The sequence below is a fragment of the Arachis ipaensis genome, chromosome B8 (assembly GCF_059453495.1).
Source record: "Arachis ipaensis isolate K30076 ecotype BB chromosome B8, ASM5945349v1, whole genome shotgun sequence".
NCBI classification, from domain to species: domain Eukaryota; kingdom Viridiplantae; phylum Streptophyta; class Magnoliopsida; order Fabales; family Fabaceae; genus Arachis; species Arachis ipaensis.
In genome coordinates, this window is record NC_142443.1 from 135,777,063 (window position 1) to 135,790,234 (window position 13,172).

The 13,172-nt window shown below is 28.4% G+C and overlaps 1 protein-coding gene across 2 annotated transcripts; it reads right to left on the reverse strand.

Moving 5' to 3' along the window:
• Positions 1–1,627: 1,627 nt before the first annotated feature.
• On the reverse strand, positions 1,628–6,185 carry NBP35 (nucleotide binding protein 35). Of its 2 annotated transcripts, none has more exons than XM_016315500.3 (4): positions 5,895–6,185; positions 4,342–4,411; positions 4,131–4,232; positions 1,628–2,804 (listed from the first exon to the last, which is right to left on the reverse strand). In XM_016315500.3, the coding sequence occupies exons 2-4, from the start codon at positions 4,376–4,378 to the stop codon at positions 1,876–1,878; spliced, it is 1,068 nt and encodes a 355-aa protein (XP_016170986.1). In that variant the 5' UTR covers positions 4,379–4,411; positions 5,895–6,185; the 3' UTR covers positions 1,628–1,875. The 2 variants fall into 2 exon arrangements, with proteins under 2 accessions (XP_016170986.1, XP_088353246.1); XM_088497120.1 differs by lacking the exon at positions 5,895–6,185 and adding an exon at positions 5,696–5,711.
• Positions 6,186–13,172: the final 6,987 nt, after the last annotated feature.

Genomic DNA, 13,172 nt, shown 5'->3' on the forward strand with positions numbered 1-13,172 from the left:
AAATTTACCATGGTGGCAAATTTATTGACAATGGACAACGATTAGAGTATTTAGGAGGAATGATTGTGGAGGATTTACATTTTGAGGTTAATGAATGGTCATTGCAAGAGATTGTCAGTCAGCTAAAGCAACTAGGGTATAAAGGCTTCGCTAGGGTCTGGTACAAGGAAAACATATAAGTCCTTTTGCTTCCTTTGCCTTCTATGATGCATAAGTTGTGTATTTACTAGCTTTCTCACTTGTACATCTTTAGTTTCTTTGGCTTTTTAATTATCTCACTTCATCTCCCAATTCTTCACTTGTATAAGAGAGAAAGACAAATAAGTTCGTAACTTTATAATTTGAAAACATATAAGTTTTGATTAATTAAAAATACAAAAACGTCTTTCAGTTTTTAAAATACGATATATTTAATTTTTTCCATCTAAAATATATACGGACAAATAAGTTTTCCGAATGGACTTAGATGAAGAATATTTTTTAATTTTCAATTAGTCAAAAATTTATTTATCTTCGAAATAAAAGATTAAAGATCTATTTATTATTTTTTCTTTGTATTTATTGTGCTCTTAGTTGTACTTGTTTTGTATTCTTAGTTGTGCTTGTTTTACTTCTTTTCCTTGTCTTTTTTTTTTTTTCCGATTGTTAGACACAAAAAAATCAAATAAATTTGTATATAATTAAACATTTCATACCAACCATATAAGTTATAACTTTGCCATTTAATACCAACCACAGAAGTTATAACTTTGCACCTCCCCCACCAACTTTGGCATAACAATATTCAATCTATTAGCCAAAACCTTTAACACTACTTTATACACGTATCATTTAATTTTGAGAGATCTGTAATCTTTGAGCTCATTTGCTTCGTCAAATTTCTTAGCCAGTGCCACCTATGTTACGGTTACTTTTCCTTGGTAATTTACCGTTTACAAAGAAACTGGGTATAACTTCCCAGCTGAAGGCCTTCTTGTTTTGAAACTTGTTTAACATTCCATTTTGGTTGAAGCATCTAATAAAGAGCTTCTTCCTTTTCTTTTTAGCATTTCACTGGAAACGGTTTTTTTCCCCTTCTTGTATTGAAACCTGGAGTTCCAACATAGATTATTTCTATTGTACTAGTTATTTATATATACATGAAAAGTTTTTTTCATTGGAAAGTTGTGGTTTGATAATTTTTGTATCATTTGTATTAATATTTCTATATTTTACCAAATTATGGTTTCAAGAGTCTAATCTAGCATAGTATTTGATACAATTAAGCACAGGTTTGTTGTTAGAATTAAGTACAATCCTCCCTCTCGCCCCTCAAAAATCCCCAACAAAAATAATAATCAGGATAGTTTGCTTTTTGATATGTTCACAAAATGAACAAACAAATGGGACACAATTTGGGAATAGAACACAAAAAGAATGACAATATGGAACATATGATAGAGATGAAGCATCCACAAAAACAAGTTTGTGAATCACAGGGATGTCCTTGCGAGTTTACCAATCAATGGTTTTTAAGAACCAATGAAAATTTGATTGTGCGCTTAAACTTGAAAGCAAAATTCAAATGGATACACATCAACATTCCGCTCCAGTGTATTGAAGAAACATTCACATATGAATATGATAATTCTCAAACACAAAATTTGAAACTTGTTATAATGTAAATTTATCTATAGCTCTGATTGTGAAGTGCATAAAGCATAACCACCCCAAAAACAAAACTTCTAATACCACATTGCCTCATTGACTCGACTCCATAGCAATTTGGTTTATTACATACATACCAATCATTTAAGTGCCAGACAAATTCCCTTGCAGAGATACATAGACAAAACTAGTTTCAATTTACAAATATTCCCTCATAAAGCAAATTTTCTACACTCCATTACTAGCTGCCATTGACAACCCATTTGCTTCTATCAACTTCTCTATAATCTTCTTTAATGCAGGAGCGCTCACGACACAATCTTTATCAGCAAAGCAGGACCTGCCTTCTTCAGCTGCCTTACAAAGTTGCGGATCTAGTGGAACCCTACCGAGAAAAGGCACCCCCATTTGATTGCACATTTTCATTGCGCCACCACCACTACTATCGAAAACTTCACTGCATGCCATCAAATTCAGCATTTCTGGTGCTTTTTCTCTCATGTATCCCAATATCCATTCCGTAACATCTTTCTGCTCACCATTATCCGTCAACTTCATGAACTTAAAATCCATTAGGGGCTGGCACAGGCCACTCATATTCTCTACTACCCCAAGAACTTTCACTCCAACTTTCTTGCAGAAACTCACCTCTTTTCTCACATCAATAAGAGAGACTTGCTGAGGAGTGGTGACTATAATTGCACCATCTACTCCAGTTGCATCAAGGCATTGAACAATTGAAATGTGCTCATCTGAGGTACCAGGAGGAGCATCAACAATAAGGAAATCAAGCTCACCCCAATAGACGTCTTTCAGAAACTGCTTAATAAGCCCATTTTTGCGGGGGCCTCTCCATATAACAGCATCATCAGGATTTGGAAGCATGAATCCAATTGACATGACACCAAGGTTGGACTCCACATAGACAGGAGACCACCCGAGGTTGCTCTGATGTATCTCTTGACCTTCTAGACCGAGCATCTTAGGGATGCTTGGACCACAAATGTCAATGTCAAGAAGACCCACTTGAAAATCCATTGCTGCTAAAGCAAATGCCAGCTGGGCGGAAAATGTGCTCTTGCCTACTCCTCCTTTTCCTGACAAGACCAATATTTTATGCTTCACAGTAGCCATTCTTTCTGCGATAGCAACTAGGTCTGCAGAAACAAACATAGAAGGTGACAAAAGGTCTTAATGGTACTAATATCAGCAGAAAAAGTAAATCTATAACAAGAATGAAAGAAAAAAAATCTAAGTTCCTACTTTCAGTCAATAATTCAATATGACCTATAATCAAAACCAAGAGTCTTGCAAACAATGTATAAAGCCCAAAAGAACTCTCACCACCAGAAAAAAAAAATGTATCACTATTATGCATAAAATAGAGGGTCCAAAAAAGACATCTTTGGGATAACAATAAGTTGTTTTAGCATTGAGACACACTTCTAAGTTCTAACACCACTCTCACATGAACTCCACTCTTATCCATATGTTCTCTCTTTCTTTCCCCTGTTAAGCTAAGATGTGTCCACTATATGCATTAGATTGATGGTCTTTGTGATTTGCGTGTTTAGAGTCATGGCTTTTGATTATTAATAATTTTTTTCTATCTTTTGAGTGTTTATTTTCTGTGCTATCTGCTGCATTAGTCATCTTGCTATCTTCTATCCAGAATTAACCAATATGGGGAAAATGAGGAATTGGGTAACCACAGACTTCTAGAATCTTCTAATACATCAAGACTGAGGCAATCTTATTGTGAGGATTATTAGTCTGTAGAATATATAGGATGTTCAAGTCAACAAGGCGGCAATCATAAAAACAAATTTCAATTGACCTAGCCCCTTTTTAACTACCGAAAAACCATATTGAGAAACCCAAACTGTAAATCCTTCACAAAGCAGTCATATACCATCAAACATCCAACAAAATAAAAGCTCCACCAAGACACCCAACACTTGATGAACCAGGATAGGGTAAAAAAAATAGTTTCCTTAGCTGACCCAAAAAAATAAAATCAAACATTTGATTCGGGTTTAAGTCATGACTCTCGAAGGAAATCATGACTTAGGTCCCTTCCATGTCACAGAATGGAATTCCCTACCAACTCACCCATATAAGAAATAACAACAGTGGAGTAAGCAAAGATAGAAATGATAACACTTAATGCGTGCAAGTACTTTTAAGCTCACAAGAGGACAATGAGAAATAATTCTTAGGAAACCTGGAACTAGGAAAGTTATGACGTAGTAGTCCTTCATTACATTCAGAGTTGCAGTAATATTATATACAGGAGTGGGCAGCTGCACATAATGCATAATACACCTTAGCTACACTACATACAAGCCTACCTCACTAAAATCTTAGCTGATTATCTAATAATAACAATCCCAAATTCCAGAATTATTAGGGTATGGTTCTTGAACATGCTCTATATAAATCTCCATCATATAATTAGTGAATATGAGTGTGAGAGAAAGTACCAGGGTCAGGTCCTTTGGGAGCGGTGGCACAAATTTGTTGATTGGGGCATCCTTCACATGCATCGGATTTTCCTGCAGATTCTGACTGAGGACCTGGACAATCTGTAAACGCCACAATAACCTTTTCAATTATTTAAAAAAAAAAAAAGAAGAAGAAAACAAGCACAGCAATACTCCAAAACATAGAAAGAGTATATGAATATGAGCATACGCTCGTTGGCATTTTCAGGAATATCTCCGTTGTCCATGGAAGCTATTCTCTTCTCTTATGTGGAGAAACCCTGTAGAATGAAAAGAAGTTAAAACTGTTTAATTAACTCCAAAACAAAAAGAGAAGTTAGATGATTAGATGGAATATGTATTAATTAAAACATAAGTGAGAGTCTACAAAGCAACAATCCCAAAATTAGATAAGTTAGATAATTGAGAATAAATGTGTATCTAATTAAAGCCCTCAAATAGCGGAAGCATAAAAAAATCCCTAAATTATTATAATTAAGAAAAAAAATTGAACTTCCCTAAAATCTAGAAATAAGGACAAGGGAAATTACTAAGTTCTAATCAATGTTATGAAAACCAAACCGATCATTGAACTGCTCTAACTACTGGTTTTCTAGTTCAATGGTTCAACTATGGTTCAACTGAAATAACAAAATTATAATAAAATAATATATAAAATATAAATAAACACGCAAAACATAACTATATTCTAATATAAACCTTAAAATCTCATCCAAATTAAAAGTTTTACATCAACCAAAGTGTTATAATCTCATCCAAGTCCAACACAAAAGTCAAATCATCACCGATTAGGCTTGAAAATTAATTCATAAACTGCCCAAACCTACATCAATAAAACCATATACTATATCAAGAAGCAACAAATATAAATTGATAAATGCTTGAATCTTGATGTATATAGTAACAAAACAATTTTAATCCAATTTCTATAGAATACCAGTACAGCATTCAAAGGGGTAAGGGCTAGAGAAAACAATAATAGATTTGAAGATTCATCGGTTTTCTTTCCTCATAATGAAATATCACCAAGTGAAATCAAATTATAAGAAGAAATGCAGCTGTACAAGACAAGACAGCCACACAAGTACTGCACAACCACCGAATAATATGTATACATAGGATCTATAGCAGCTTATATCTTCCACAACTGGATAATTAGGGGATTTCGTCAAGAATTACATTCATAAATTTCAACTTTTCAGCTGGTAGGTTTAACACTAAGATGCTTATCAACAATAGGAAAAACATAATAATAGGAATAAAATCAAGTAGCAACATGGTCCGAGCACCATGTGAAAAATCAACAAGCCTGAAAATGAAGGATGGTAGGTTTAACTATTCTTGTATTATTAACAAATTGGCAATTATTAACAAATCATAAAGAACAATAACAGCAACAACTACAAGAGCTGAACAATTAATAGCAAAAAATTTAATTAAACAATCAGGAACAATAACAGCAAATAAATTCAATAACTACAGGAACTGAACATCTATGCAATTAACAAGAAGAATCAGCAACAACAAAAACAACAAAGTACTAACAGAGGCTGAAGAAGAAGAATCAGCAACAACAAGAACAATTAACAGAGGCCGAAGAAATGGGAGGGGGAGGAGGTTCAAACTAATCACCACGAAACTAGTACCCGGATAACCCTTTTCTTACTTGAATGGGCAACAACAACAACAACTAACAGAGGCTGAAGAAGAAGAATCAGCAACAGTAACAACAAGAATCATTACCAGAGGCTGAAGAAGAGAGCCTGAGGGAAGCACTGCTGGAGGCGACGCGACGAGAAGAGGACTACGAGACAAGGCGATGAGCGCGACGGAGGAAGACCACGGCAGGAGACGAGCGCGACGATCGGCTGGACCAGATGGGATGACCGTAGCTGGAGAAGAAGGGGATGACGGTCGCCGGAGGCTGGAGGATTTGAGTTCAGGGTTCTAGACTTCTCGGGAGACTGAAGAGAAGGATGTGATTTTAGGTATCTATTTGCGTTCGTTTGGATTTAATTTTTTTCTTAATTTCTGATTTTTTTTTTTTTTTTTTGGTCTTGAACGATCAAAAACAGCATCGTTTAGGGGAATTTTGAAAACCGGACGGTTCCGTCCAAACTAAAGTAAAATAGTCGTCTTTTGTCTAATTTAAGGTTCGTTTAGATAAGTTCGTAACTTTTTTTTTTATTATTTTTAACTAAGTTTATTGTTTTTATTATGAAGATGGTTTTGTCATTCTGAAAAATAAAAAAAAGTCAGATTGATAGTTTATTGACTTTAGTCTTTAATTTATGAAAATGTATAGTATTAATATTTAATATTTATATAAAAATTTAAAAATTAAATACAAAATCATTTATAATTTATTTATAAATTTTTTTAATATAAATATTTATTATTTAAATTATTTAAAAAAAATTAATTAAACTGATTATTTAAATTAGGCCTTAATCTTTGATGTTTAAATTTTTTCATAATAATCTCCTTGTTCAGCTTCCAACATCATAATAATTTATGACGGGTTCAGTTTTTTCCCTATTGATCAAAGACAACCAAAAGTTTGTTCATTTTCTCATTTTCACTATCATTTTTTTTTTTAATGACCAAAAATTTTTAGCTCACATTTTTTATTATGAATAAAGACGGTGTGTAATTCAACTATACTTGGCCATGTAGATTTTTGTTACAGAAATGTATAATTAGACTATTTTATTACTTTATACGAAATTTAAAAAAATATTAAATCAGATGATTCATATTTTTTTATTGTGATTTTTTTTATTTCAAAGTTCGAAAATCGCATGGTACTCCAATTTTTATTGTTAAAAATATGTTTTATTTTTATATCTTAACGTATTTGCATTTGTATTTAAATTTTTTAAGAAATAGAGATGTTTTTAAAAATATTTAGCGCAAAACTTTTTTAAATTTATCTTGTATTTATTAAAAAAAATTATAATGTAACCTTTTATATTAATGTCTAAATTTAATTTTTATATTTATATTATTATGATCTTTTTTATTTTAAAAATCATCTTATCAAACACAATTATAATACTTGTATTTAGTAAAAATGATTTTTAATTTGATTTTATTAAATATATTTGTATTTATTAAAAATTATTTTTAATTTCATTTTATCAAATGTAGGTGATATAGGTTTTATACATCTGTCACCTTTCAATAAAAGCCAACTTAAATACCTTTCAAATAAATTATTACTAATTCATGCTTCTGAGCTTATCAAACTACTACTGTAGAAATATACTATAACCTGAATATGGTAAATTTGCAAACAGGAACAAATCATAGGGTTAAAAAAACATACATAAATTCAATTATTTTATTATAAATTCAATTATTTTATTTAATCATTAAAACGGCAAGTTATGGAATCTAAGAATAAATTACAATTCAACTATAATATAATATGAAAAATTAGAAATTAATGTTAGGGTAAACATGAAACCAAACTTTCTGTGATAAAAAAAAAATACCTCTTATATGCGAACTTAGATATGGGATAAATTGACAAATCCCATCTAAACCATCCATCATAGGATAAATTATTTTTTTTTTATAAAAATTATACACAAACAATTTGTCTTGATAAAATTTATCACATGCCATATTTTTTGAGATGTACAAATTAAGGATGATATTCAAATGTCTAGCAAAATTATTCAATCACCAAATAAGATTATTAACAGTATAGTTTAGGACTTTCCAACTCCGTACTCTTTTATTGTCCAAATAGTACAAGCAGAAAGAAAATTCTTGAGAACTCAAAGGAAGATACAAATGACACGATGATGAGTGCCATTGTTTTTAGGTAGGCATTATCAATCAAAGTATTCGAATGGTCTAAATGGATCATCATGGTCCCCATTATTACTAGGATCATGCGCTATCCATTGAGAATGTTGTTCATAGATGTGCCGCTATAACACTGACCAAAAAAAAAAAAGATGTGCCGCTATAACACTATGTATAATATAAAAACAGTTATTACCATTTAATACGAAGACAAGTGAATTTTTATTTTTGACTTAACTAAACTTATTCAAAATGTTAATTAAAATATCACTCTATCCTTAGTCATTCCCATTTAATATGTACTATTTATCATAAAGAAATTATATTCTACTTTATTTTAGAATCCAAAATTATCTTATTAAATTAGAGGTTAGAGTACGTACTCAAGTTCATGAGAACATTATATTGGATTTTATGTTAGTAAGATAGGCTTCACATGAAAGATCACTTGTATTTGAAAAGTATTAACTTTTAAAATTTAAAATAATTATAATAAATATATATAATAAAATTTAATATCAAAATAAAATTATTAATAATTAATTAAAAATAAATATAGATATTTATAATATATAAAATTATATTAAATTTTTTAATTTTGATAAATATAAGTTAATTTTTAAAATACATTCTTAAATATTTTTCTAAATATTCTACAAATATAAATACATAATTTTTGTTAGGGTTAAATATTTTTTTCATCTTAAGTTCTTAGGTCAAAATCAAAATCGTCTCCGACTTTTTTTTCTTATTAAAATCATCCTCAACGTTTAAAAACGCTTTAAAATCATCATTTTTAAAATTTTTAGACTAAAATATTCTTCATTATTATCTCTCATCTTCACCCTCCTCACTCCACTGTTTCTCAGCCTCCCTGCTCCATTCTCTTCACCCAAATCTTCAACAACTCTTCACCCAAATATTCAACAACAACAATACCAATTATTTTTTTAATTTAAAAAAAAAACATACAAAAAAAACTAACATAAAATCAACAACAACATTACCAACATTCAATTTCATATTCAAAAATCCAACAACAACAACACCACCACATTCAAATTCAAAAATTCATCAACAACAATACCACCACGTTCAAATTCAAGACAAAAAAAATTTCAAAAATCCAATCTTTCAAACTTAAAAGGAGAGAACGCCGATTTCAGGAACAAATCGAGGTCCACCATGGCGAGTGGTGACCCATGCGCTGCCGCCTTCTTGAACGACTCCATGCCTTTTCTGCATTCTGCTTCACCCATGGGTTTTCGTGCTTGAACTACTTCCCCATCGGAGTAGTATCATCGCCCCCTCGGCGGCAGCAACACCTACCACCACGATCGGCACACCAACGACACCACCTTTAGTAAAATTAACAAAAATTTCATATCAAACAACATGAGTAAAGATCTGGAAAGAGAGGAAGAGAGAAAAAGCTAGCTACATGAATAGATCTGGAAAGAGATGAGCTCCAAGAAGTAGAACAGAGAAACAGAGAAGCAGAACATAAAGCAGAACAGAAAGCATAATAGATGAACGTCAGCAACAAAAGAGGAGAACGTCAGCAACGACGCCCTTTCTTGCCGACGGTGCCTTCTTCTTCCTCTTCTCTTTTTTTCCTCTTCGTTCTCCACCCTTCCCTCTCTTCTTTTCTTCGTGGCTTGCACTCCCTCCTCTTTGTGTTGTTGAAGGAAAAAGAAATAAGAACAGATGAGGGTAAATGATGGATGAAGGGTATTTTTATCCAAAAATTTGAGAAAGGACGATTTTTTAACGTTTTATAACGTTGAGGATAATTTTAATAAGAAAAAAAATGTTAGGGACGATTTTGATTTTGCCCCAAAACCTTGAGAACAAAAATAATACTTAACTCATTTTTTTTACCAAGCACTAATAAAATATTTACATTTTTGAAAAATATATATGCTATAAATTTTATAAAATTATTTTTTAAAAATTAATTTTTATAAGCTACTTAATTATATTGGCTATGTAGGTTTTTTTATATAGAGATGCATAATCAGACCATCCCATTATTTTGGACAAAAAAATTTAAAAATAAAATAAAAATAAATAAAAAAATTCATTTTTTTGTGTTTTTTTTTTTTATTTCAAAGTACAAAAATTGTATAGTCTAATTTTTCTTCCTAAAACTATAAAAAACTTAGAGGTTTAATTTTTAGATTTTAAATCAAATAGTACCATTGTGAGTCAAAAATCTACCAGACCAAATCTAAATACTTTTTCAGTAAAACTATTACCAATCCATGCCTTAATTTGTCCACTTTTAACTATCATGAATATTGTGAATTTGTAAAGAGGAACAACAATCACAGGGTTAAAAAAGCATACATAAATTGAATTATTTTATTTAATAATTAGAACGGCAAGTTATGAAATCTAAGAATAAATTGCAATTTAACCATAATATAATACAAAAAACCAAAAATTAATTTTAGGGTAAACATGAAACCAAACTTTCATAACAAACATGAAAATATCTCCCAAAAAGTTTAATATTATGAAAATATCTATAGTAAAATAACAATTTAAATACAAAATATTAAAACAAATAAATTTAAAATATAAAATAAAATCGTAAAACAAATCCAAATAAATAAATGTATATTGAAATTAATATTAAAATTCTTAGATTTTATTTTACTCATCTATTATGTGTAAATATTTATATTTAAAAATAATAATTAATTATTTATCATCGACTCTTAATTCATTAACATGATACATGATAAATTTATCATCTTTTTTAAGAGTACTCCCACTTCTAATTCTAGCCAAATATCCAATCACACTTAAAATAGATTAAAACAAAAATTATTTGTTGTTAATAAGTTTGTTAAAAAAAATACAAACAGAAATTATCAATGAATTAAATAAATTTATTATTGAATATTTTTTTTAAACAATAAACTTATTAACTAAATAGGTGTAATCGAACCCAAAAGCATTGAGAGTGTCAAAACTCACAAAGCTAAATCTATATTGTGGGATAGTTGACAATTCCATGATAATCAATAATTAAAAAGAATAACTTAAAGCAAATAACTTGAAATTAAAAAGTAACAGCAAATAATAATTTATAATTTATAAATAAAATTTTAAAAAATTCTAGTGATTTTAAAAATTTATATTAATGACACCTAAACAAATAATTAGTTCAACAATATTAAAAACTAAATATCTAACAATCTAAGAAAGCGTATTAAAAATTTAAAAAGTAACAATATAAGCAAATAATAAGTTATAATTTATAAATAAAATTTTAAAAATTCATAGTGACCGACACCTAGATAAATAACTAGTTTAACAATATTAAAAACTAAATACCCAAAAAATGTATTTAAAATTTCAAAAGATAACCACCTAAATAAATAATAAGTTATAATTTATAAATGAAATTTTAAAACATTTTAGTAACAACGCCTAAGTAAATAAATTTTTAAACTCAATGTATGAGCGTTACGTCAACATAAGAGCTCCCTATTTATATTTCTATTAAAAACTAAATACCGAAAAACATATGTAAATATTCAAAAAGTAACAACCTAAACAAATAATAAGTTATAATTTATAAATAAAATTTTAAAAATTTCTAATAACGACACCTAAGTAAATAAATTTTCAAACTCAATGAATGAGCGCCACATCACCATAAAAGCTCCCTATTTATATTATTATAAAGATAATGATTTAACAAGAGTAATAAACATAATTATTTTTGGATACGTTTTGGATGTGTTAAAAATTATTTAGTGAGCAATTTTGTAATTTTGGATGTGTTAAAAAAATTATGTTAAAAAAATATAAGCACTAATTTTGGATGCCTATCAAAAGTATTTTATGTGTTATATTATTATTTTTGATGTGTTAAAAAATTATTTGTGTTAAGAAAAATATAAACACAAACTTAAACAAATTTTTGATGTGTACCAAAATATTTTGTGTTAAAAAATTAAAATAATATAATATTATATTTAAAGATTGAATGAAGAATAATATTTAAAGAAAATAATACTATCAAAAATATTTTTTTCGATTCTAAATGTGGTATATAATTATTTAATAAGTGTAATAAACACAATTATTTTTGGATGTGTTAAAAAATAATTTAGTGAATAATTTTATAATTTTAAATATGTTAAAAAATAATTTATGTTAAAAAAATATTAGCACGAATTTTGAATGTATATCAAAAGTATTTTTTATATTATCTTATTATTTTGGATGTGTTAAAAAATCATTTGTGTTAAAAAAATATAAACACAAATTTTAAATGTGTACCAAAATATTATGTGTGTTATTTTATTATTAATTATTATAATGATATTTTTTTTTGCTCAAGAATAAAACTAATATTTACTAGTAAAGAAAGATACACGGCCATCAAAGACAAAAAAGGGTTGAAAATTGAAAGAAAGAGGCTGAACAGAGCTCACCGTAAATAAGAAATAAAAACAATAAATGAAAAAAATGCTACTTAAATTAAAAGAATGTTTAATTATTTTATTGGATTTTATAATTTTGTAAAATTTTTAATTAAGTTTTTGTATTTTTTTTAATTGAGTCTTTGTACTAAATTTTTTTTTAATTGAGCTTCTACACTTTTTTTTTTATTTTGGTCTCTGCACCATTTTTTTTAGTTGAGTCTCTATAAAATTAAGTTAATTACTATCAAGAGAGATCTAATTGAAAAAAAAATTTAGTGCAGAAATCCAATTAACAGAAAAAAAAGTATAGGGACCTAATTAAAAATTTTACAAAACTATAAGAATCAACAGAATAATTAAACCTTACAAAAATAATTTCCTTAGGTAACTAATAGGAGTCTAGTTAATAATAAGTTAACAAGCATTTTTGTAATGTATTTTATACTAATTAATTGTCATTAATTAATAATTATTAATTATGAATTTAGATTTATAAATTTTAAATTTTATTTTAGAAGTAAAATGTAATTTTTTATTGTTTATTTTATAAGTGAAATCAAGAAAAAATATAAAAAAATATTTAAAAATAAAAAATTACACTTTATTTTTTAAAATAAAAATTTAAAATTTAAAAAATCTAAATTTATTAATTATAATTTTTAAAGTTGGCTAATTAAAAGTTATTTATATATTTTTTTTAATGAACATACAAGTTCAGATACTTTACCATACAAAAATAAAAATTGAAAGGAAAGTGACG

Coding starts and splice junctions, on each gene's coding strand:
- NBP35 (XM_016315500.3), bottom strand. CDS start 4,378: ATGGACAACGGAGATATTCCTGAAAATGCCAACGAGC. Junction 4,233..4,341: donor TCCTGAAAATGCCAACGAGC/GTATGCTCATAT, acceptor TGGCGTTTACAG/ATTGTCCAGGTCCTCAGTCA. Junction 2,805..4,130: donor TCCCAAAGGACCTGACCCTG/GTACTTTCTCTC, acceptor TTGTTTCTGCAG/ACCTAGTTGCTATCGCAGAA.